The sequence below is a fragment of the Stegodyphus dumicola genome, chromosome 1 (assembly GCF_044657685.1).
Source record: "Stegodyphus dumicola isolate Sdum_Otavi_A_Nest chromosome 1, ASM4465768v1".
In the NCBI taxonomy this organism is placed as follows: Eukaryota; Metazoa; Arthropoda; class Arachnida; order Araneae; family Eresidae; genus Stegodyphus; species Stegodyphus dumicola.
In genome coordinates, this window is record NC_140768.1 from 97,724,249 (window position 1) to 97,751,993 (window position 27,745).

Consider the following 27,745-nt stretch of genomic DNA (forward strand, 5'->3'; position numbering starts at 1 on the left):
AAAGAAATGTTTAATAAAATAAATAAATATTAAGCTTTTTTTTTTTTTTTTTTTTTTTGTAAATTTTGATACCCTTAAGATCATAATTGTTCTTTATTTCATAAATTACGGTTTCATATTTTTAATTTTAGAATTTCTGCATGCCATCTTACGAAATTTAAACTGATGATCTATAATCCGGAATCGCCGAAGTCCCGATGAGTCCGGATTAACGACTTTTGACTGTATTAATTTAGAAGTCAAACAGCAAAAATCAGTGTTATATTTTCAAATTTTCACAAGACTAGTTTCGATGGTTTTACCATCGAAATTAATATTATTTGTTCGGCGTGTTATTGTAAAGATCAACCGAAATTTCTTTTTTTATGTTATTTCATTGTTTGATTTAAAATATACAGTCAAAAGTCGTTAATTCGGACTTGTTGGGACTTTCAGTTAAACAACGCAATCATTAACATTAACTGAAATAGATAATTAGATAATTTTAGCTTACACCGTCCGTTATACATTAAACGCTCAGGTGAAAACGTATTCTGCATTTGCGCACACGCATATGTGCAGTAGTCAAGGTCTTACACGCACGCGTAAAACGCCTGTGCGATTGTGCCAACGCGGCACATGCGCAGAAAGTTTTTAGCTTTGAGGTCCGGATTATAGATCATTCCGGATTATGGGTGTCCGAATTAATGACTTTTGACTGTAGTTTATTGAGATTATATATTTTTTTTTTGGTTGGCTGTTACTTTGACTTTTTAAGTGAATATAGTTTGATGTGTACGTGGATAAAGTCAAGGGAGTGCGTAATGCCAAGTTTATACAATTCTCTGATTTTTTTTAAAGTGAATATAGGTTGATGTGTACATGGATACCGATTTTGTGCAATTCTTTGTCTTGTTATTTTGACTTTGTGTAGCGGCACTACACAAGCCAAAATAACAAGGCAAATTGTACAAACTCGGTATCCATGTACCACCAAAAATCGCCAAGGGGTACCCATAAATATATTTTTACCCTTAATTGCAATGTCTCTGCAATATACATTGTCTAGTCATATACAGAATGTTTGCTAATTTTCCATTATCAGAATCAGAAATATATGTATGAATGTGTATGAACATATAATATATATTCATTTTTGAATCCGGTCCGGATAATAGAGAGGTATGCAATGTTAAAAAAGTTAAAACTCTTATTCAGAATTAAAAGCAAATTTTGCTCCTGAAGGAAAGTGACCTGTATTCGAGCGCCTTTGAAATCAATAAAGTGTTATGCAAAATCTGCATCAAACTAAGAATGCTATTTTGCCGGATTTAAAATTTTACATCAAAGTGTACATCTTTCATTTGAGTTAAAAGTATTAAAATAAATTTAATTCTATTAGTTAAATTATATTAACTACTTGGTTATTATAACTACTCATATACTTAAAAAATGAAAATTGAGTAAAGCATGTTGAATGAACATTTTATAATATAAAACTGATATTAATTTATGCTTTAAAATGAACTATTTAATTACTGATTATTGAGAAGTCTTGATTTACATGCCACATTTTCAACGAATGTATAGTACAGCAATTAATTTAATCAAGATTTAAATTATATTTTTTTAAATACCTTCAGATTGTATGTCACTTACTACACTAAAATAATTTTTAAAATGTTTTTTGCATTTCCTAATCTATCAAGAGAAACATGGTCCACTCCTTCAAGTATGTTGCTATCACAAACAATATTAGCTTTTCATTAAATAATAAAATATATACTTTGAGGACACAGCTAGAACACATTTTTCTAAACATAAAACTACATTCATAATTAAAATTCATACTTGATATTTCTATTTTACATTATCAGCATCTTCTCTATAGAAAAATGTATTACCCATACTATTTATGCTCACATATACAAATAGATTAAAAATGTGTCACGTTTAATAATTTACATGCAAAGAAATGATAAACAGTTCCTAATAAAATGCAAGAATACGACCATCACATGAATATATTTTACAGCAACTATAGTTAATTAAAAAAAAAAACCTACACTTTAAAATCACTACGGAACAAGTTTTCTATTATAAAAATACATTTCATACTTCCAATTTCTTTATTCTCTGTGGACCAGATTCTTCAGCCTCTTCAACTACAGCAGCTTGTTGTTCCATCGCGGACATGTTTTATTTTAAACTAAAGTTCGTAATGTTTAACAAATATAGCACAGATTAAAGAAGAAAAGCAGTTTGATAAAAAAAAAAAAAAAAAAAAAAAAAAAATAGTCTGTGGTTTGTTTTGCAAACTGGATTCAACGACAGTTCGGAACTTACTGGTGAAACGCTTTCGGTATTACAAACATCAACCCAAAACCAACTGCATACGCTATACAGCTTTAATTATTAGAAAAACCCTACGAATTCTCATCTAATACAATGAAACTTTTGTTACATTTACAATTTCAGAATTTTTGAACGTAAACATCATAACACAACACGGAGATCTAACTGCTATTCAGAAAACCGCCAGAATGTTGAAATTGTTCCGGAGCTAAAAAATAATAAAATAGCAGAAAATATACAGTATTATTTGATGTTAAAAATCTTTCTTAAAAATACGAATTATTATTAAAATGTGTTTAAAATATTTTAAAGAATCTTATCCTGTAAGTATGTTCTTAATTACACTCAAAATTTCTGCGGGCTACTGAAAACTTCAACAGACAATTAACCAATCAGAAGTTGTTGGGATGAGGAGGAGGAGGAAAAGGGATATGAAAGACCACGGCGGGGGAATGCGCGTGTTATTTTTGTAGCGAAAGAGCAGTAGTCGAAGTAATTGCAGAAATGCCTCCGAATAAATTTCAAGATGTTACAACAATTTTATTTGATTTGGATAACACTCTAATAAATACAAAAGAGGCCGATCGATTAGCATGCGAACAAGTAAGCATTTATTGACTGCTTTTTTTTTTAATGATTTCCTAATTTAATTTATGTAATGAATATCTAATAATCCAGATACATATTAAATAGCGTAAAATAATTATTTTTAATTACGAAGTCTGAGAGGATAAAATTTTATATTTACCAAAGAAATATGCATGAGTTTGTGAACATGAAATAAATATAATCCAGCGAATAAAGAAAATAATACTTTTAAATTAATTAAAAGCTATCTTATTTACCAATTTGTTTACACTACATTAAAAAAAAATAAGCTTTAAAAGATGAAACTTTGAACTTTAACAATTACATTTATAAGCCCACTTCTACCCAGTAAATTAAAATTTAAAAAAAATGAATTTTATTAAATTATATTTTGTTCAAATTTGATTTTTGGCAACAGTATATATTTAGTTGCAATCTAAATGATAGATGTGACAAGTGCCTTTTGTGAGAAAATATTTTTTATTTCGCTTTTAACTCTATCTAAACAAAAATTTCAAAGTTATCCACAATTGCATTAATATTCTAAGTAGTCTAAAAGTATCTATTTTGCAAAAAGCACAGACGCAATTAAAAAATTTCAACATCAATTTTATTTTTGAGAATATGACTTACCTCAGTTATTTGCCATTTAAGAATATTTAGATATATTTTAAAATTATTAAAACCTAATTTAAAAGTTTTCTTTCAAAAGCCTGGATTTTTCCCCGGGAAAAATAATTAAATTTTGTTTATTACAATATTTGTTTAACAAAATTAAATTTTGTTTCGTTTCACGTAATTGAAAGAGAGCTTTTTTAGCACCAGAAGTGCTGTTAGCTTCAGTCCTCACTTTCCTGTTAGTATAATTTTTGTGTCCACATTACTTTTCAAATAAAAGGATGTTGCCATCAAATGCTATCGCCATGTATTGTTTTTAAAGAACTAATATAGTTAATATAAAACATATGGCAACACTTAGCACTATATAGGGAACTCTAACGATATGCTGTTTTTAAATATTTTGTGATTTTTAAGTTGAATTTTGTGGCGTATGTGTGAAGAAAGTGATGTCTAAAAAAGAGCTAAAAAGAAAAAAAAAAAGTGTAGGTCGTCTTGTTATGAAAACTGAACATTGATATGAGAAAAAGATATATGGCAACACTTTATCAGGAGTTCTAAAAGTATGCTTCTTTTATAATTGTTTGATTTTACTGACACATTTTGTGTGGCGTAAGGGCGAAGAAAGCGACATTTAATAATAAAATTAGGAAGAAATATAAAATCGCGTTAGCAGAAGTGAGTCTAAAAGCAGATTGATAAACTGAGAGTTCAGCGACGGCATAAAAAACCTTCTGGTACGACGCTAAAATTCGAATGTTTTCACGTTTTTATCCTTAAGTTCTGGAATGCTTTTTTATACGATGCTCCAATGGCTTTTGTCTTTAATTTCATATATTTGCAAAACTGTAATTTTCTATCTTTTTCTATGCAAAATTTATTTTATATTGCATGTAATCATTTCGTTCACCTCATATAATTCTAAATAAAAACGTAGGGTTTTTGCAGTTTTATATTTTTGCAATAAGTAGCCCAAAGGGGTAATTTGTCCAGAAGGGCTATTAATTTCGTTTTGGTATGTTGCGTCGTCTACTATAAAACGGTGTTTCACTTTTCAAATTGTTGCCACCAAATATTAGAGCCCTACATTATACAGGGTGTTTATAAAGTCCCGGACCCATTTTGATGTTTAATAACTCATAAAATAATAACGGTAGATTAAAATTACTAACATAAATGGTTAGATAGACTCAAAAAGTTTCATGACCCTTGTCAATGAACTTCCACGTGTGCCCCCTTCGTCGCACGGAGAATATCAAGTCGCAGAGTCGTAGCTAGGGTTTTCAGCGCCCAGGGACAACTGAAGATTTCGCCCCCCCTACTGCTTGCCAAGGATGGAAAACATTTAATTCTAAAATGTCGTAACATCAGTTTGGCGCCCCTTGGATCTTGCGCCCGGGGACAGATGCCATCTTGCCCCCCTCTAGCTACGCCCCTGTCAAGTCGATATTCAATTTCACGCCAGGTACCGGCAAGCATGTCGGCATCCACAGAGGCTATTGCGGTCGTAATTCTGTCTTTAAGGTCATCAATGTTCGACCAAAGAATCTCTAAGGTTCTTTGGTTCCTTAGATATTCTTTGGTTCGACACTCTCCTCCTGTAAACGTTGTCCTTTACAAATCCCCAAAGGAAAACGTCCATGACATTGCAATAGTTGCCAAAAACAAAAGAGAGAAAAATGCAATTAATAAGCAGACGATATTTAGAAAATACAGATATTTAGACTGGAAAATGAAATTATCTGAAATTAACCACACGCGCAGATGATATTTACAAAAGTAAAGATATTCAAACCTGAAAAGGAAAATATATAAGTTAGTCCATCAATAAATGCCATAAGTTTGTTTATATCTTCATTATTTTATGAGTTATTAAACATCGAAAATGGGTCCGGGGCTTTATAAACACCCTGTATTTACATAAATAAAATAATGAAGAATCTGCATGAATGTATATATGTTTCTTGCTCTATGAAAAAACAACGGAACATAAAGACATCAGATTTTGAATAAAGTATTCGAATATTGGCATCTGGAAGCCCAAATTTGGAATTTGTTTTATTATCTATTTCATATTTTATAAACCTTTAACGAAATTTTTTATTAACAAACTCAACGATTTCAAAGCGAGCAATGGCGACATTGTACGAGGGGGCGAAATTATCTCCAGCGCGCGAGACTGTGTACCGGAAATTCTAAAGACATGCTGTTATTAAATACTTTGTGATATTGCTTTTGAATTGAATTTTGCGGTTTAAGTGCCATGATATTTAATAAATAAATCTGACACATAAAATGTTAAAAAAGACGCCCCTTTGAGCGTAATATAAAATCTGAAAGCTTTCAGATGTTTATTTATTTTATTACATGGTTTTATTTTACTTGTTTATTCGGCTGTGGAAAAATGTTTGAAATTAATATTCAACGACAGAAATCCAATATTTTCATCTTTATTGTTGTATTCATATCATATTTATTTCTGTTGTATTAATAAAAAAAAGGGGGAAAATTTCCTCCAAACGGAGGTGTATTGAAATTTCTAACATATATGTAAATTATAATTAAATTATGATTATTAAATTATGGCGATTTCTTAATAATCGTGTATTCGATAACAACATATGTTTTTAAATCAGTGATGATTTTTAAGGAATGATGTGATCGGATTTCTAAATCAAAAAGAAATTTAAATGAACTGAATGGAAATTTATGCATTTCGGGTAACTGGGAAAATCTTGGAGAGAGGAGGTTAGGAGCATAATTCGTTGTAGATTATCTTTAGAGTTGGCGACACGTTTTTGGTTGATTTTCAAAATCAGTTATTGCTTTTATAGTTAATACATATTTTAAAAATATATAATTTAATTTCTATATCCCAAACGTGAAATTTTACGAGGCCTGCGATGACTTCTGAGCATGGTATTCTGAACAATGCATTAAATCCTACAAGTTTTCCTTATACCTTCTGTTCAACCGGGGGGGGGACAGAAAGAGGCATTTCGTTTATTTAAAATTTTATAATAACAGTCTGGTTCATTTCGAGGTTAGTTATTCAAATATATCGATGGTATGGGAATATGAATGGTTTACATAAACAAAATCAAAAAGTCCGTGCAACAGGTACCTAAGGAGATAAAAGTAAACTTGTGCCCTCTTTCATTCGGCAACATCAGAAAAAACTAAAGGTAAACACGTGTCAACAAAAGTCCTTACCTGGCCCTTATTTTCTCAACCGATGTTAGTAGATATATACAGTTACAAAAATGTTTTAAATGACTCAAAATCTTTACATTTAAAGAAATTAATTTTGTAAAAATTAGGAAATCTAAGTTTCTATATGTTCCTTCGGTCCTTAAACTTATTTAAAAAAAAGTTTTGTATTCGTTATAAAAAATAAAACAAAAAACGTTTTTGATTCCCGTACGACAAAAAATTGGTCGAGATATTTAATTTATAAGTTTACTATTTTTGACGTTATATTCAATTTGCACTAAGGGGTCGATTAATAAACAAATTAGAATTATCGAGGTGATTTATTTTTCCTTTTAAATGGCGTTCAAAGATATTCTTCTGTGATTTATTAGTGTCTTCAATTTGTAATTTTGTTATATTTGCTATGTCTAAAGAATTTTAAAAAAGCAATTTACAAGTTTTCAAAACTTAAAAATACATTTAATGTTCCTTCCTTCATTTTGGCGAAAATTTCGTCCGGCAGCGACGGCAGCGGTAAACATGGTTACAGAAAATATCAACTACAAGTTTTTACGTCGCAGATTTGCATGCGATACATCGAAAGTTGTCATTGGTTTGAGAGTATCTCGATCTAAACGCTAAGCTTTTAGTGTTGCGTTAAGTAACAGTTCTGTTTTCCACTGCAAAAAACTGGGGAGCTTTTCAGTTTGTTGGATTCGGAAAATTAGATATCCTGTTTTTAAAATTGAGGTGTTAGAGTTCTAAAAGATTTCCGGCTAGTGTAAAGCGTACCTGGTTTAATTCTCGACGTGCTGAAAAGTTTTTATATTACTATAGGTGTAAATAATTTGTAAATATAACTGTATAAATAGAATTATATTAAATGTTCAGAATTCCAGAAAGGTATTTTATTTTGTCGTTTTTGACTAAATATACCATGTCGGAATCTGTTGCAGTCAGGTGAATAAACAATAATAGCTAGTGATAAGAAAAAGTTTGAGTTTTGCTAATGACGTTGAAAATGGCGAGCAGCCAAGGGGCATATTTAACGTTGGTACATTCTCATGAAGTTTAATTATGTTAGATTCATAATCATACAAAAAATTCATTGAACTACAAATTACTGCAAATAATATTACATGTCGGTCATGTGAAAATTCTGAAATGTTTCAGTGTTTCCTAGGACACAGATTCTGTAAGATTCTGGGTAAAATCCTAATATACGGTGCAGCCTTGGCGCGATTTTGAAAATTGTCGCCAACACCAAAAATGACCCAAAGAACGTCTATGTATATACTATACACTATATACTATCAATACATACATACTATATACTATGTATAACTATATATATTCTTTGAATGACCCGTTTACTACTCATCCTACGAACCCGTACGCACGCAACAATATCATCGAATAAATGAAATAGCTTAAAATTAGACAAAAAAGCAATCATATTTTGGTGCAGGTTTTGAATAAAACTTTATTGCTTTCGCCGCCGATCAGATGTAAGTACCTCTTCTTCAGGAGCTAAATTTTTTTGGCAAACTAAGCTTGTTTTTTTTTGCCTAAGTTTTATCTTGCACTGTCGTGTTGTTTTTTACCTTTAGATACGATGGAGAGTAATGTTGAGTTGAAATTCGTTTTAAGGTTGAAGTGTTTCTCAATGTTTCGTTTTTACTGCTCATCATAAAGTCGCCAAAAGAAGCCAAATCCCGTATGCACCGGATACTAGGATTAAACCAGATTCTGAATAAGTCTCCATTTTAAGAAAAATTATATTGATTATTACTTTTTATAATAATCAGCACTGAAATACTCCTGTCTCTTAATATCAGAAACCTTTCTCTAAGTGGTTAGTTTATTTCAATTATGTACAAATGCAAACATTTTGCTCTTCAATTTATATATGATTGATTCCTGAATATGATGTTCGACTCTAAAACCAAATAATTTTGGTCAATTTTTGTTTATCAGGATGTGAACATTTTGTGTTTAATTTTTTATAACGAGTACAAAATTTTCTTGACCGTAATTATGGGAACAGGACGAAAGTGCAAAAAGTTAGATTTCGTATTTTACACTAAATTATTATTAGCTCAAAGGGGTGGTACCCGAGAAGGGCTATTAGTCTCAAAACGGCATTTTGTGGCGTTTCACTATAAATGGCGAACCACTTCTTAAATTATTGCCACCAAATATTATCACCCTGTATTAATTAACAATGAAAATTAACAATGAAGAACAATTATTAAAATTAACAATGAAGAACAATGAAACTAAACAATGAAGAATCTGCATAAATATACTATATAGGTTTCTCGCATTGTAAAAATAAAAAACGATGGTACCTAGAGCCATCAAATTTTGGATAACGTAATCATCCACCCGAACAGGACACCTGGACGCACGAATTTAACGAATTTTTGATTAACAAACTCAACGATTTCAAAGCGAGTAATGGCCACACTAACACACGAAATTGATAAAATCTAAAAGCTTTTAGATTTTATTTATTTATTTTTTTAATTTAAAATTATGAATACATAAATCTTTACATTATTTAAAACATTTTCGCCCTGGAAATATATGCCTACGACCAACAGTTGAGAATATAAAAGACGAGTAAAGTCTTTTCGTAGACACGGCGTGATATTTTTCGTGTTTTATAATAACTATTTTAATGTTTGTTCTTTTTTATTATTTGTTATTGTTTATGAGTTTGGACTGATATTTCCTTGAGCTGTTTTATATGTTTGGATTGATATTTCCATAAAGCCATATGTAACAAACAACAACATAATAACTATTTTAGGCAGCTGACCGCACAAGTGGCTAGTCTTACAAATTCGAAAATTCGAAATATAGGAGATATTATACGAATTAATACAGTTATAAAATATTTTTTAAAAAGAAATTAGTTTTTAATAGATTATGCACATGCTATCACGTTAATATCTAATAATGTGTTTGAACTAAATGTCTAATGTGTTTGAACATTCTTGACATTCTCAACTTTTGCTTATTTTTCTCCGATATTTCGATACTACATGGTTCGTCTGCAAATCTTTCAAACTGTTAAAAATCTAAATTTTCCGGAATCTAAAAATTCGCGGATATTTTTCACCGCGTGTAACAAGGGAAGAGCCTTTTTATCTCGCTTTGTTCAACAATTAAAGATATTAATTCATGACTAAAATATTTTTTTATATTAATACATTTTAATTGTAAGAAGTAAGAATAAATTACATAATATTTTACATACGTGAAAGTAATTATTTAGACAATTATATACTTTTAGAATTATTTTATCCTTTTATTTTAATTTCAAGTTTTAAATATTCTAATGCTTCCATTTCTATCTTATGGTACAAAATGGATTTCAGAAACTCCGTATAATATTTTTTCCCTATCTAATATTTCAAAATCCAGGTTTGTTTTTTAAATTTCATAACTTTCTTTGATCTCGAAGAACGAATTTTTTTATAAGGGAAATTCTACCAATCAAAGAAAAGCGGGTGTGACACCACTCATTGACATCATGGACTTGCGTCATGTATTCGTCATCCTCAGCTGATCCATGATAGAAAATTGATGTAATACACTGAATCAATTATTTCTTGCGTACTCAAGCGTAAATATGTTTTTCATTCGGACATTTCTTAGAACAAGATTTCACAGCAACCAATTTTCAGATGTCGCAAGATTAGACTGAGGGCTGATAGTTCTAGAAAATGAAACGAACTCTTGAAAATATGAAACAAACTCTTGATGCAAGCTAAAATATTAGAGTAAACATATTATTGTACATTATCATTTATACAAGAAAACTCCAATTATCTGAATCGCTTAGGCCTAGAAAAATCAAGCTCGCTGTTAAATTATTTATGTAATGTTTTTTATAGATTGAATTAATATATCATTCAGTAACGTGATATTTTTTAGTTGTTAATTTAGATCAATGCGTATTATATATAAATTGGCATGCAGTGTTCAACGACTTGATAGTTTATAAATACTACTTAAAATATGTTGGGTACTAGTTAAGCCAATTAACCTTTGTGTGCTTCATGAATTAGCGTTTGGCTATAGCAAGTATTCTTTTTCTAGAAAGAGATTAGAACAAAGTGCAAAACAAAAGTGATGACATTAGAATCATAAACCCGTTTTAGAAATTTTAATTTAATGTATTTTATTACTTTCGTATTTTATAAGGGTGAAAAAAAATCTTAATTAAAATTAGTTGTATTTAAATAAAAGCACTTTGTGTACTTCGTTTTATGCAAATTAAATAAACAATTTTTTGTTTGGGTAAAAACTCCGTGAAGTTTCAGGGTGTATGTAAAAAGTTAACTTCCTTATTTTAATTGAAATAGAAAAAATTGTATGTCTAACGCAATAAATAAAAAAATTATTATTTAATTTTGTTCGAAATATGTATTTCGCATTTTAGTTTATGGAAATGTACTGTTACTTCCTCTGTGGCATTGCATCTCTAAATGACCATGGTCATCTTAGAGATGTAATGTTTCTCATCGATATTCAGTTATATTCTCAAAAATATTGGTCACTTTCAGAAGTGGTCCTCTTGGGGAGCTGGTCTCATTAAAGGTTCATTATATTATATTTTATTAACTGCACCGTCTTTACGGGTATATAAATGTGATAAACAAAAGGATAAAAGTCCCTTACAGTAAATACAATTGTGTTTACTCTTGAGATAATTTCTGCCTTTCATTTGCCGCATTAAAGAAATATTCTGATTTTTTTAATACACAGATGGATTGTGGTCTCGGTTACAGTCCAGATATTTGAAGTTGTATTGACATAAGTTCACCCGACTGGTGACCGAGTGTGAACGAATAGTCCCAATGTAGATCATGCATGTCGTAAGAGGCGACTAAAATGGGTACCCAGCGTTCGGGGATATAGCCCGGGCACCCCGCACTTGGAGATTATATCAGGGAACTGATCCTCCAGGCTGGGGGTTGGGTGTGAAGCTAACTACACCACCCTGTAAAAAAATTCTGGTTCGGAAATCTCAAGGGCTAAATCTTACAACAAAAAATATATGGGGCCAAATTAGATAAAATAATGGATGGAGAATTTTGTTCAGCCATGAAATGTATAGAAGATACAAACAACCTAATATTTTCCGAGTCATCAAATCTTCGTATCATTTTTAGATGTGACAGTTTGAACCTGGTTAAGAAGGTGACCTTTGCAAATGTAGAGGGTACCAGAAAAAGAGGAGAATCAATCGTTGGCGGACCGTAGCGACTAATCGGATCCGTTCAAGGAAGCTTGTTTAGAAGGCCTTAGCCTGTGATAGGCTGCTGTGCAGCTGAAGAAGTTATCAGGAGTCACATTTATGGATGCCAGATTGGATTGAGAAATCTGATTTTTAAACTTTCCAGAGATATTATGCACCTATTGATATAGTTCTACGTATCTCTAAGATAATTTTCTTAGTGCATACAGGGTCCGTAAAAAACTTCCCTGGTATATGAACACCTAAATGCCTATTCGCTCAACCAATCGAAATGAAATTCGAAATTTCTGAATAGCAACGTTCACTTTTTTCCTGCAAAAAGTGATCAGCACATTGAAATAACATAAATGGCATTGGAAAGATATATGTATGACGAAAATTGCCGGCATAAAACATTTACAAAGAAGAGCATTGTAAAGGATCAATGACAACAAAGAGAAGGTGTATTGACGCTCTTTTACATAACTCACAAGGATAGACAGTAGAAGCATTAACCACAGAACACCATGTGCAGAGCGCTGCTTGTGAAAAACCTTTAATAAGCAGTATGGGAATACTGTTTCTCCAGTCGGGTGTTCGACCATGATAACAAAATTACACTTACAGGGAAAGAAAGAGGTGAATTGATAAAGCGGTTTTATTTGAACGGGGAAATTATATAATATTTTATTAACTGCACCGTCTTTACGGGTATATAAATGTGATAAACAAAAGGATAAAAGTCCCTTACAGTAAATACAATTGTGTTTACTTTTGAGATAATTTCTGCCTTTCATTTTCAATGCGAATATATCGCAATGCGAATATCATAAGCTAAGACGAGGCCCACGTTTCGTAAAAACTTTACGTGATTTGATGTAAAACATTTGAAAAAAACTGGATGTATTTGTGATAGACCGCGATGTGGGCGACCATATCTTTCTGTTGAAATTGTTGCGGAAGTGCATAATACGATTACTGCAAGTCCACTGCATAGTACAAGAAGTATTACTCACTATTTGGAGGTATCGAGACCCACAGTGCTCAAACTTCTACGCTGTTTTCTGTGGATATTTCCTTTTTGATTTCAGCATGTCCAAGTGATGCAACTTGAAGACAAGTAACGGCGTGTGGACTTTGCGAATTTTTTCGTCATTAGATATGATAAAGATAGCAAGTGTTTGCTGCAGATATTATAGGAAGTATGAGGAGCATTTCCCCTTAAGTGGATACTTAAACTACGAGAACTGTGTTCACTGAGCTAACGAAAATTCTCATAATGTTGCACCAGCACCTTTACACGAAGCTAAACAGATTGCATGGTGCGACATCGCAAGCACATTCATTCTAGGTTCTAATTTCTTCGAAGAGATCTCTACTGCAGGTATGAAAACGGGCTCCATCACAAGTGCTTGGTATACAATAATGCTGCAGAATTAAATAATTATAAAATTGAAACAATAGAATGTCGTTAATGACACTCTATAGATGCAAGATGATGCTCCTCCACACGTCGCCACATATGTTCGGCAAGTGCTGCAACAGTACTTTAGAGATACAGTCATCTATCGTAATTTTGCAGTTTTGTGGCCAACGCGATCCTTCGTTTCGGGTTCTGGGGTTATCTGGAATCTAGGGTGTACATAACCACGAGATTTATGAGAACTGAAAGATTCAATAAAATGTGAAGTTATACAGATTCCTCCTGCCATGCTACTTTCGTCATTGCTGTCAACAATCTCCTGCATGCAGTGCGTTATCGTCTGCGAAGATAGACGCATTGTAATTCCAATAAAAGTTTTTTTTCTCCTTTCCTTCTTGTGTTGTCATTGGTCCTTTGCAATGCTCTTCTTTGCAAATGTTTTTCTTTAGCAATTTTTGTCATAAATGTATCTTTACAACGCCATTTATGGATTTTCACTGCTCTGAACAATTTGCGCAAAAAAAAAAAAAAAAAAAAAAGAGGTGTTGCCATTCGGAAAGTTCGAATTTTTTCAATTGTAACCGCCAAAGCTCTGTTGTTTTAAATTATCACAATCTGGAGCGCATACCTTCAAATAAGAATATCTGACATTTCATTTCGATCGGCTGACTGGATAAGCCGCTAAGAGCTCATACATCAGGGAAGTTTTTTTTTTTAGACCATCTTATATATCGTTTTAAGAAATTTATCATATCGTGAGTCTCCTTCTCTTTTCCTAGGAATATATTTATGTGTGCATGTTTCCCGAATAGTTGAATAACGGTGAGCAAATATGGTAAGGGTACATCTGTATCGCCACCGAGGGACTGTCTTCTAGAATGGAACAATGGGTTTCCAGTAATATTTCTGTCATTTCACATAAATTTTGCGCGCTTAAACATGGTGACTGAAAGGTGATTGAAAATGTTTTGCTACGCAATTTCCTGTACAAAATAATTAAAGCATCATGGACTTCTTGTGAAATTTTTCAGTGCGAAGTTAGAACAAATATCAGCATAATTATATATATATAAGTAGTAGAATTCTAAGCATCTTTTATTGTAATATGTATGAAAAAGATGTTCTACGAAAATAGCCAATGCTCAATTAGTCAAAGTGAACTTTCCTATTTTGCATTCCTACACATTTAGTGTGTTAAATTTCGCATTAATAACTGTTCACTCTTAAATGTATTGCCTGCACAAGAAATACTTTTCAAACAGAATGAATTTATCTTATTCATGACGAATATATTTAATTTATTCATGCATAACTTTTAATGTTAATAATAGGTATAATCTGATCATTCAAAATATATAATTTGAATCTTACACTCAAAATCAAAGGAATGCGGGCATTGAGATAAGAAAATACTAGCTTGATTGTAACCCTTTCAGTTATTCTGAGTTCAATAAATAAACTATACATTTGAATTCTCTTAATCCGTACGTGTTACTTAATGTATAATATTAGAGAATATTTATAGCTTGAATCATTTTATCGATATAAAGAGAGATAATATACCACGAATATTAAACCGAATATCAGTGCGTGATGAGTTTCATGAAAGTGAAATGCTGACGATTAAATAAACTTACAAAATGAAAGCACTACAAGATGGTCTACTAAAATTATAACAGCATTTATACGCCATACATTTATAACTGCGAAACAAATGCAAAATATAGCGTAATAGCTCATAGGTTATCATTATACAATAGGCATTCAGCATTTAAAATATGCTTTTACCTATATTTGAAGCTTTTGACCGAAGACGCTAATGAAGCGTAAACAACAACGTATATGCACAGTTTCAAAGATTCAGAGTTACAAGAGCAATAAAAGTTCATTGGTCCATTTTTGAAACTCCTTTTTCAGTGACGATACTGGTATGCACTTGTGAATTATGCTAACGGTGACACCTAGAGCTGTTAAGAATGTACATAGTTTTTAATCCGAAAATGTGTACCTCTAATCCCGAATTTTGAATTTCGAATTTCTTAGGCCAAAAGGGCTATTGCATGGAAACACGATATTACGTTGTTTCACTATATTCATTCGAGTTTTTTGCCATTTAGAAAAGCGTAATATATTTTCTTACGTGAGTAGCTATCTTACCTTTCTTATTCAATCTATCTGTTATTAATGAACAAACTAAACTGTAATATTTAAAAGCAACAGATGCAGTTCTCGAAAGTTGTTAGTTATTTTTTACTTCCTTATACGAAGGAAGTAATGTAATCACGAACAATTCCAGGTATCATATTTCAACAAAAATATCCATTTTGACCGATATCGAATGTAATTTAACGATGTTTTTGCATGCCGTCTGTACGTAAGGGCAGAATAAAGAACTCTTTTTTTCCCAAACGGATTATAAAAGTGATTTAAAATGGATTCAGAAGAGATTTTTTACGTGACGTCTGTACGTATTGTTACGTTTTTCTTTTTCTCTTCTGACACCAGTTGTTGCGTTATTTTCTTACTTCACGTTCGTAGATTTGGAGTGAATAACGACGACATTGGATGAAGTATCGAAACACACTTTATTTATCAATATTAATCAGGAACCCTCAGAAACACTTTTACAGTCGTCGAAGATCTACTATAAACACGCTGGAACAATCAGCGACACAGCCTTCAGGTTATCAGGCTATCAAGGTGGAGACAGCTTCCTGCAAAGCACCCGACTCTGCTTTCCGGAGTACAGCTCCCGACTCTGCTTGGTCGTTCTCGGAACTCCACGTACTCTCGAGACTTTCCACGCTACAACTCGCGATGCACTCGAAGACACACGAGCACAGCTCCTGACTCTTAGGTTCAGTCTTTCCCAGAGCTCAACACGCTCTCTCGACGATGCGCTAACCGCGATACACTAACAGACTCCTGTGGTCATTGGACTCGACGACCCACTCGGCACTCGCTGCCCGGCTGTCAACTCGATCGACTCCGCAGGGATTGACTCGCTGGACGAGGCTCACACACTCTCGATGAGAGACACACTTACTGACTGAATTGAATTGAATTGAGGTATCTATGAGTATATAGTCCTTGGGACTTTTACTCAGAAATTATTTACCCTGCGGGGTACGTCTTAGTGAGAAGTAAATCCACTTTATTTAAAGTGGAAAGTTTCTGGTGAAAACATCGTCGCATGGCTGTCGCCATCTATTGGAACATCAGGAAGTAACAAGAAGTAAAATTTTGAACTTAGTTTTCCTCTCCTGCGAAATCAAGAGCAATCTTCACTGCTAAGAAAGCGATAGTTTAGCGATAAAGAAATAAAAGCGATAGTAAGTTTTTCTGTACTGGATTTAGCGGATTTAATATTAACTGCAACATCGTTCATATCTTGAATGAATTTGAAAACTTTAGGATTTGAAAAAACTTGGGATATTGGATTATCATTATCTGCTGGGATCTTCTGCTGTTTAAAGACGGCGCTGAATGGGATGTTTCTTTGAATTTCTTTAATTTCAGTTTCAGATTTAGATGCGAATGCTGGGAAATCTTTAAGATTTGGAATCTCTTGGGTTTTCTCTGCTGGTTTAGGAGTTTGAAAACGCTTTTTATAAATCGGGCAACCACGGTAGGACGATACATGCTCCCCACGGCAAAAATAGCAGATGGGTTTTTCTTCACGTTTTAAAGAGCAGGTATTAGATCTGTGATTCTGGGAACATTTACAACATATTTATTTTTTATAGCAATTCGCCTGTGAATGTCCATAGCTCTGACACTTGAAGCATTGAATTGGTCTTTTAGTTTTAGGTGCATATTTCTCAATAGTGATATTGAAGTTAAACATATTATTTAAGTTGTAAATCGCTTCTCCAAATTTATTCCTTTCAAGTTCAATGAAGTATATGGGTAAATTTATGATATCGCTTTCTATTCTCTTTGTGAACTGTTTAACTTTTAGTACTGGGAATTTTCTAAGTTTTAGGTCTTCAAATATTGCAGTTTCTGAGATGCTTCTGGGCATATTTTTTAGAATGACTTTAATGTTAGTTTTGGAATAAAGTTGATACGTATGGAATTCTATGCATGATTTCTTTAGAAATTCGATGGCGCTGTTGTAATCCTCTTCGGTGGAAGTATTTAAATAAACTTTTTTGGCTTTCATCTGTGTTTCATATTCGTTTTTTAGGATTTTAGTGCTTAAGATTTTCTGTAGATCAATCCAATCTAATTCAACTTGCGTTATGACTATTGCTAGGATTTTTATTTCAGATTTATGATTAGTTTTAACTTCAGTAGTTTCATTATTTTTTTCATCATTTAAAGGTTCGAATCTGTTGTTTTGTTCTATTTCTTCTTTTCGCTAGGTTTTAGATTAGGTTTGCATGTTTTTGAGGGAATTGACCAATTTTGTTCTGAATTATTATCTGCTTCTGGAACTGTTAAATTGGTATAAGCTTCTTTGATGGAGTTCACTAATTCTTCGTGTTCTTTCACATTTTCTGCGTAATCTTTCTCGTCCATCGATCCGGTGTCCATTAAGTTCGATTGTTCAATCATACGCTCTTGGGATTTATTTAAGATTTCAGTTAGGGCTCCGTTTCTGAATATTTGATATCTGGGATCTTTATCTAATTCATTTCCGAATCCTTGAAATAAGTTAGGGAAAATATGTTTATACTTTTCCATGGTGTCGCGAAAATCTTGGGTTTTTGGAGTCGCAGTGCTGGGGGAGCTACTTTTCTTTATTCTTTTAGGCTGCTGCAATTTAGTCTCTAAACTGGAGGGTTTTAGAAAATCTTTAAATTTTAATTTTCCTCTATTCTTAGATGAGTTGGAATAATCTGAGTCGTGATCCATGTCACTGTCGCTTTCATGCCTATTCCAAAAACGATCAGGTGGTTTTTTGGCCGCCATGAGGAGAGAAAGCAAAAATACTTACAGAGCAAATCAGGATGCGTGCGTCGCGCAGCGACGCTAACCTCTGAATCACTTACTGACTGCAGACCAGCACGGTTTATATAGTTTTCGGCTTGTGTTCGGGAACATTCTGGGCTAAACCGGTAAGAATTCGTTCCAGAAGGTTCTCCAACCGTCCATGGTATATCGCCAATTTTGTCGCCAAATGGGCGATTTCTCGCCAAATATGACAACCCTGTCTTCCCTTGCCGTTTTATGGCAACCCTAAAACTGCTTTGCGGGGAAGCCATCTCACCGCGCCTTTACATTTCGTAACAATATGTATCTGACATAACGCAAAAATGAGTAATCTCAGAACGTTGAAATTCTGTATATAGGATTGCTATAACATGTAGTTGTGCACCTTCCTTTTTGGTTGCAATTGGCTTCAACAAGAGTATATAAATATAAATATATATATACCCACTCTATTACAAGGCTTGGTGAGTTCAGGACTTTTTATTGTTATGTTGGTAAATTGTGCACGTGTTGCTTTAAAATGATTGAATAATGTTGTTTTTATCTTCGGATTAGGGTTTTTAGGCCTTTAAGTAATCTGCATGCGATAGTTGTAGAATTTGCGATTTAAAAATTGCTTGAGTGCGGCGAATTTTTTTTTTTAACCATAGCAGCCATATTTGTTTACATTTGAAACTTAGTAGAATAGTGAAGTAATTCTTTCAGTGTCTTTTTCACTGTCAAATTTGCCGAGTGGAACCAAAAGTAAACTTTCAGATTTGTGCACCGACAAATCTGCCTTCTTGCCTCCTCGTCGAATTGCTTGTTTTTGGTTAGAAACTCCATAACGTAGTCCTCCATTTGAATATGGGTATTTGGAAGCCCGAATTTGGAATTTATTTTATTATCTATTTCATATTTTTTCAAGTATTAAGGAATTTTTTATTAACAATTTCAAAGATTTTAAAGCGAGCAACGGCAACTCTGTACGGGAAGGGGGACATTTTTATCTTCAGCACGCGAGACTGTGTATCGGAAATTCTAAAGATATGCTTTTTAAAATATTTTGTGATATTGCTGTTGAATTGAATTTTATGATTTAAGTGCGAAGAACATTATATTTAATAAGTAAAGGTAACACACAAAACGTTAGAAAACGCCCCTTTGCGCGTAATATAAAATCTGAAAGCTTTCAGGTTTTTATTTTTATTTCGAACTTAATTTTATTGTGGAAAAACCATTTAGAGCCATCAAATACTGAACACACATAGTCTTCCGTCTGAGCATGTGCATCTTGAAATCTGAATTTTGGTTTTTCGAATCTGTTTTTTATTTAAATTTAGTTTATGTTTTTTTGCGAATTTAATGAATTTTTTGGTTGAGCCATGAAATATTGAACATACGTAGTCTTTCACCTGCTCATGTGCATCTTGAAATCTGAATTTTGGTTTTTCAAATCTGTTTTTTTAGTCCAAAGGGACAATTTGCCCTGAAGGACTATTAATTTCGTTTTGGCATTTTGCGTTGAAAACTATAAACGGCGAATCACTTTTCAAACTTTTGCCACCAAATACTATCACCCTGTTTTATATTTAAAGAAATTAAATAATGAAGAATCTGCGTAAATGTACGTATGTTTCTCGCATTGTGATAAAACAACGGTACCTAGAGCCATCAAAATTTGAATAACATAATCTTCCATAGAATATGGGCATACAAAAGACCTAATTTGAATTTGAAATTGGTTTTATTACCGATTTCATATTTTGTTACACTTCAGCGAATTTTTGATTAACATACTCAGCGATTTCAAAGCAAGCAATGGCAACACTGTATGGGGGGGAAAAATACGAGTGGGTGCAATTATTTCCAGCGCGTGAGCCTTTGTATTGGAAATTCTAAAGATATTAAATGCTCATTTAAAAATTATTTTGCAAGATTGCTGTTGAATTGAATTTTATGGTTTAAGTGCGAAGAACGTGATATTTAATAAATAAAGGTAACATACAAAATGTTAAAAAAACGCCCTTAGAGTACATCTGAAAACTTTCAGACTTTTGTTGTTATTATTATTTTTTATTTTATGTTTCTATGCGAATTTAATGAATTTTTGGTTGACAAACTCAGCGATATTAAAACAATGTGTAGCCACTCGGCAAAGCATAGGATAGGATAAAGCGAATTAAAGTACGTGTATTTTTCACGCGTTATCATCAGTGTGTTATCCTATAGCAGAGCGTATAACATTAAATTTTTTATTCAAATTTATTTTGCTATTAAAAACAACTGAGCGATAAAAACAATAAACAAGCTTCATTTCAGTTATTATTAAATAGTAAGTAGATCCATGAAATTACATTAGCTGGATTCATTAACATCATAAACTTTAGTCTTTTTTATAATTACTATATTAGGTGACTGGTAACGCAAATGGCTAGTATTTCAAAAGAACGAAGGGAGATAAAGCAAGAGATACAACTAGATATGACACTTTTTGACCTATATTTTTTCAAGCGCATTGACCTGCATTTTGAAGTTCAAAAGCAGTAGCATTTTGATATTATTTATAAGGATTGAAAAACAAAAATAAGTTGTAAATCTAGGTCTTTATCTAATGTCCTTACTCTGACGTTAACTACATGGCAATATAAGCAGTTCTTTACTGTTTGCCTTCTTTGAAAAGATTTAAAAAGTATAATTTAAGTTAATTGTGATTCATATTTTAAAGGATAATTCTTTCATTTTATTTGGTATGTATACAGAACTGATTTTTAAAACAATTCCGGAAAAGAAATTATTCCATTTTAAGCCTTGCCTGCTGCAAAGTAAATCTCATCAAAGTATTCCTTGTAAGAAAATACTTTATTCAAAAAGTGTCAACTAGCAACTCGCATACTAATTCAGACACTCGAAAGTTTTGTTATTTACTTTGGCAAAAGATATTTTTATCATAATTTTTACTTTTAAAGGAAAATATATATCACAAGAATTGTCGTTTGCACTTGGAAATTATTACTTGTTCAGCTGAATATATTGCTCATTCCACATCTGAAATGAATATGGCAGAACGCTAGAAATTAACGATGGATTTTGTTACAAATTTTCTTACTCCTCATTATGATTAAATTTGAAACAAAAATATCTTACACTTTGCAGAGTAAAAACACAAATATTTTAAATCTCTGAATTTTTAATTTTGAAGTTTGTTAAATTAACGTATTTAAATATATTTCATAAATGATTACTATTATTTAAGTATTTAAAATGTAATTAAGGATTTAAATTATGCTTTAATTTTAAATATCTATACTATATATAAATAAATTTAATATAGCGAGAATTAAAACACGCAATGAGATTTAGTGATCACTCTGACGAGTACTAACCACTTTCTTGATTGTTTGTGCTTAGGACAGTGGTCTAATCGACTCACAGGACCCTTAGAACTCCATCCCAGCCTTAGAAAAATATATTTTAAATAAAAGTATTTAAAGTAAATCAATATGTTAAAAAGGTATTTTATGTAAAGATAATTAAAGGAAATTATTGCATTTTCTATTAAAATGTTTAATATAAAATTAATGTAATTTACTCAATAATAGCATTAACTCGTGCTCCAGGTTTCACACATCCATGCATTATATTTAGTGACAGGTGTGTGGTAGCGATTTTTTTTACACAAACTGTCGAAATCTGGATGTATTGATATTATCTGCTATTGCATTTCATATCCTCCATTTAAATTTATTTCCGTAATTTTCTTTTTGTTGCCACATACGCTTACAAAGATTCTTCAGTTAAACATGTTGTTCCAAATGGTATTAAAATATTTATAGCTGTGAGAGAAGCTTCTAGGTATTCTGCATGAATCTGCAACTATAAATTAGGAGCTGAGCTTGCTTAAATTTTGATTTTAACATCGAATCTGTTGACATGCCGATAAGCTGTTTCCTTTCCTTTATTGACAAGCCTCCTGATTTATCGCAATAATCGATCGGATGTTTTGGGGAAATATTCTCCCGGTCCCTCTGTTTCCTTCAGTTCAAAAAGATGCTCCATTGCATAATTTTTAACACTGTCTTCTAAATTCAATTCATTTTCCATTAGAAAACTGTTTAGTTTTGTATAACATGGCACGTCTTTGACATATTATGACCAGATGTTAAATTTTAAAACTAATCTACAACTAAATGCATCTTTATATTTTTAGTTAATAAACACTAGTCAACTAGTAGGAGTGCTTAATAATTTTCTTTTCAAAAAAAATTTTTTAGTCGCAGAACCCCGCGATTTCGGGGAACCTAGTTTAAAGAACATTGGTTTAGGTTTTAGGGGAAAAGCGAGGAATCAGGTTTTTATCGGTGTCGCAGTTATTTCATCACTTTTGAAGCCTGGTAAACCCTCAGGCGACTCTGTTTCTTACAGGCCTATCAGCCTCTTACCATCACTCAGCGAGGTCGCCAAGCACATAATTGTGGAAAGATTGCTCAACTACGTTGAAGAAAATAATATCCTCATCAACGAGCAACATGGCTTCAGGAGCAAGCACTCTACAGTACATCAATTATACAAAGTAACTGAGATTATCTCCAGTGGATTACAAGACAACACCACCACTGCTGCTCTGTTTCTCGATGTAGCCAAGGCATTCGATCGTGTCTGGCTTGGAGGCTTACTACACAAACTTATCACCCTGAAAATACCAGGCTGCATCACTAACATCTTACGCTCTTACCTTATAGTGACAATTCATCGTTCGTGTCAACAGCACAATATCGACTGCTAGACCAACCCAAGCTGGGGTCCCCCAGGGGTCCCTTCTTGGGCTCCTTTTATTCAATCTTTACACGAACGACATCCCACAGACACCACACACCACTCTTGCATCTATGCAGATGACACTGCGATTCTCTCACAAAATGCATCTTTCAGCTCAGTCGTTTCAAACTACAAAAGCAGATTCACTCACTGAAATCCTGGCTAAATGCATGGAAGTTCCAAATTAATGTGCAGAAATTAGATGCAATCCTATTCACAAGAAGAAGAAAGGATATCAACTTAGAAGTTCAACTTCAAATGTTTGGAGAGTCAATCCCATGGACTAAGCACACCCATTGCCTAGGCGTTGTTATTGATGATCAACTCACATGTCCCCTACACATATACTCTCTAAGTTCCGAGAACGTAAAAGAACACTTTCCCCCCTAATTTCTCGGAACTCTGCATTATCCCTAAAATGCAAGGTTACTGATCTATAAAATCCTTTTGCGTCCCATGCTTACTTATGCCTACCCTGTCTGGGGATATGCCTGCCACACGGCAATTAATAAAATCCAAGTTGCCCAGAATGTTGCTCTGAGAGAAGTGGCCAAAGGCCGCTGGTTTATCAGAAACTGTCATTCATCGAGAATTAAAAGTACCTGAAATACAGGTGTACATGGCCAAATTGGCAAAAAAAATTTCTAAGATAACATTAGTAATGTTGTAGAGACATTAGGATATTTTTTGGAGGCCGGAGAGATGAAAAATTAACAACGCCTTCGCCGGGAATCGAACCACGGACCTCTGGAATACCGGGCCAGCGTGCAGAACCACTACACCACGAAGGACGCTTGGAAAGCGGGAGAAATACCTTATAATGTGCAGAGTCCTACCATTCCCATCCTGTACTACGACCCTGTTAGTAATGTTAACAAAAAAAGACCTCGAGCAGTGCTCAGGCACCTCTCTTAAATTCTGTATATAATGTAAGTAATTTCTGTTACATATTTTTATATTTATTTTTCATAACTAGTTACCCTATTTATTGTACTGTGTATTATTTGTGTATGTACTTACTGCTGCACTCTTGTGCATTGTACTACTATTTTATGTAAACAGATAATTGTGTAAGACTTAAGTACGGCAATTTGAAAGGAATTTCTTTTTCGCGCACTTACCTCGTACTCTTCATACCTCTAAGCGTGACGACAGGTTTAGCTTCTGGATTCTCTCGGCACACAAAACTGTTCATGAACTTATTGCATTATATTGCACCCTTGACACTTTTCCGCAAATTCACCCCAAGTTTTCTATGGATTTTTTCTCAAAAATTCGAACTTTTACATGTTAGAAAATCGGCATAAAAATTATCCTCGGGGTAGCGCTTCTGCGCGTGCATCTGTATTGCAAGCAAACGCCTTACCTCAGACGCCGAAAACATCGTGGAAAAAACAGCACAAGGAGAAAACGTCGTCGTACAAAATATCGGGGAAAAAAGCAGGTCAAAGAGAAAAAATAGCAATATAAAACATCGTGGTAGACAATAAAGGTGTTAAAAAAAATTTGACAGTTTTAAAATATCGTCGTACAAAAAAATCGTGGTAAAAATTAAAGCACCTATAAATCATAGCATATAGATGACACTTCGGAATCCAGCCACCCTTGCAAGCAAAAGTAGTCTCGTTTTTGTGACAGCTGAAAACTTTAATTTAAAACATACAGCAATTTATTTTACAAATACAGTGTTTTTGAAATCAGTAAAATTGAGCTTTTTGATATTTCATATATTATTTTATTCTATAAAATATTTTTTATATACACCGTGTTCACAAGAGTCCATATCCTGCCTTTGATTTCACAACGGTTGGTTGTACACGTACAGGTTCAAGCATAAATGTTTTAAATGACTCAAATATTAATGTTTTGGTATTTCTAACTTTAAAGAAATCAGTTTTGTAAAAAATATGAAATCTAATTTTTTGTACGGGCCCCCGCTTCTTATATTTAAGAGATACTTATTATGTATGCACTTATATATTATCCGTACAATCTTCAAGTTAACCTCTAAGATGCGAATATTCACATAAACAGTTTTATGTGTCAATTAATATGTCTGTCGGCATTCAGATTCTGTCGAGAGCTTTCTAGACTGCCGTCAAGTTAAAAGAGGCATTTCTGAGGCGGAGAAGCGTGAATGGTTGCCATGACCGTTAGCTCCTTTAAACTTTACATATTACACATTATCTACTAAGCTAAACTAAACCCAGTGGCTCAAATGCCCTAGTCGGTCACGGCCTGCAGTGCCCCGAAACTTTCTTTCTTGACCTTAGTCTTCGGAGTGGGCAAGTGGAAAGCTTGTCGCAGGATCCCCGGCGTTTGGTCCCCAAGCGAACTTGGTACTCATCGACCCAATCAAGGGATGAAAGCCTGAGTCAACCTTGCCCAGCCCGGAGATCGAACCCCGAACTGCGCCAGCGGGCCTCACACACAATCTAATCCTACGCTATTTGAAGAAAATATATACTGAAAAGAAGTCTGATACCTATGCATTATACCTGACAACAAATTCACTTGTAGGCCTCATTTTACCAACTCAAAAATAAATTTAATACTACATAATTAAGACCTTTGCTAAGGAAACCTGTCTTTCTCTTCATAATAAAATGATATTATATGAAACAATAATCCGCCTAGCCTTTACGCCTCCCCCCCCCCCACACATGGGGACAAGCTGCAAAAACAAATCTTTATAAAATTCAGACTCTAAAAATAAAGCTCTCAGGAGGATAATCTATGCTCGTTGGTTTGAAATGAATAGTATATTATATACGGATTAAAAAAATGGAAACCTAAAAAAAGGGCATTTCGAAAACTGCGGACCTGTTCCTATAATCTTATTTTTCCGGCGTAGCTTCGATTTTTGAAGCATTTCACGTTACAGTATACAAGAGATGCCACAATTTTAACGTATAATATCACTAAAACTATTTACATATATACAAAATTCGTAACAACATGTTCTTATAAGTATTAATAAACAAATTCGAAATTCAGAATTCGGGCTTCGAGGTATTAATCAAATTTGAAATATTGTACACTTTTCCGAGTGTCAGGACAACTTTTAAATCGCCGATTCGTTCCTTAAAGGTTCGTTAAGATCGCAGAAAACGCAAAATAAATAAATAAAAATCAAGTTCGAAATTCAAAATTCGGACTGCGAGGTGCACTTGTTCGTGTGGAAGACTACGTATGTTCAAAATTTGGTAGTTCTAGGTACTGCTGTATTTGCACAATGGGAGAAGCATGCATACATACGCATATATGTATACGCATACATACAGAGTCTTCATTATTTAACTACAAAAATTTGCACAAGTAGCTGAAAATGCATTAAGTATTAATTTTTTAACTTTTCTAATGCATTTTTACAGAATTTAATTGCCCATCCTCGGAGGTCAGTTGAGACTTTACTCAAATGGCCGCAGCAACAAAGTTTCGATTGTAACATATAAATCTTCCAATTTTTAAAATTTTATGGAATAATTACAAAAGACATATAGAATAACTTTTTCTTTCTTTTTTTTTTTTTTTTTCGAAATGAAATTTATATTTGATAAAACTGAGACAAACTTCGTAAATGTTACGCTATCTTGACACAAGAGATGAGACAAAAGGATTCCATCTGCCTCATCATAACTAAAGTCATTAACCTACGTATACAATAAAAGTTAGAGGTGCTCCTCTCAAGCCACAACTGCTTCAAAATCAAATATTAAATAATAACGCATACTGATCAAACAAAATATTCTTCTGTTACATGTGTTGAAATATTTTCAATAGTAATTAAATATAATTCTTACTAACATTTTTTTTTAATTTATAGAATTAATACAGAGGATGTTTACACGTTTTTAGAAAGATTTCGATTAAGGTAAAGCAAGGGTTTTTTTTTTTTTTTTTTTTTTTTTTTTTTTTAAACGTCACCCGGGAGACAAGACGCATCGGCCGACGCGTCTGCTACATGATTTTGGTAATGGAAAAAATGTAAACTAAAGCAAAATGATCATTTTACATGTGGTAGATACACCGGAAATACCGGGTTTATACTTTCCGATTAAGTATTTTGTTAAAGAAAATGTTTATTTTATGCACAGAATTCGTACGAATGCTGAAAATAACTGTAAACATTAAATTCTTTTCGTAAAGGAAAGCATTAGAAAATGAAAAACGATATTTAAGTTAATTAAGGTAAATAAGTATTGTAAAACAAGGTATTTTTCAATATTTTTTCGTAGTATTGTTTGCACTAAATAAATCTTGTTAAACAGAACACATGATGGCATAACTGCTAAGACCATGGTAAAAACATAATCAAAAAGTATTATTCTATTTATTTTCATTGCTCATGCACTTTCCATGAGAAATATATGATCGTGATTTTCAGTTTAAATTACATATCTCAAGCAAAAATATATATAAAAAGATTTGACTTAACAAATTCATATTTAAATACCATAAAATTCTACAAATTTCTTAATATCCGTCATTATACTTTTAAATAGTATACTTATCACATTCTTTTTAAAGTGAAAAGTCACTTCATACTGATTCACTTCAGATTTTAGCAGAAGTGCGTATATTTTCAGTATAATCTAAAAGTA

At 32.8% G+C, this 27,745-nt stretch overlaps 2 protein-coding genes across 3 annotated transcripts in view; one reads left to right on the top strand and one right to left on the bottom strand.

The window, feature by feature from the left end:
- spn-A (RAD51 recombinase homolog spn-A) overlaps nucleotides 1–2,581 on the bottom strand; it is a 50,262-nt gene extending 47,681 nt beyond the window's left edge. The window contains exon 1 of the mRNA XM_035374626.2: nucleotides 2,098–2,581. Within this exon, the coding sequence (XP_035230517.1) occupies nucleotides 2,098–2,175 (78 nt within the window). The 5' untranslated portion in view covers nucleotides 2,176–2,581. The remainder of the gene's footprint in view (nucleotides 1–2,097) is intronic.
- A 170-nt stretch (nucleotides 2,582–2,751) lies between these two features.
- The window catches only part of LOC146999163 (N-acylneuraminate-9-phosphatase), a 107,551-nt gene continuing 82,557 nt past the window's right edge, over nucleotides 2,752–27,745 (top strand). Inside the window, exon 1 of one of the 2 annotated variants that reach the window (XM_085817931.1) lies at nucleotides 2,752–2,937. In XM_085817931.1, the coding sequence (XP_085674057.1) occupies nucleotides 2,839–2,937 (99 nt within the window). In that variant the 5' untranslated portion in view covers nucleotides 2,752–2,838. The remainder of the gene's footprint in view (nucleotides 2,938–27,745) is intronic. The other variant, XM_085817932.1, reaches the window with a different exon arrangement.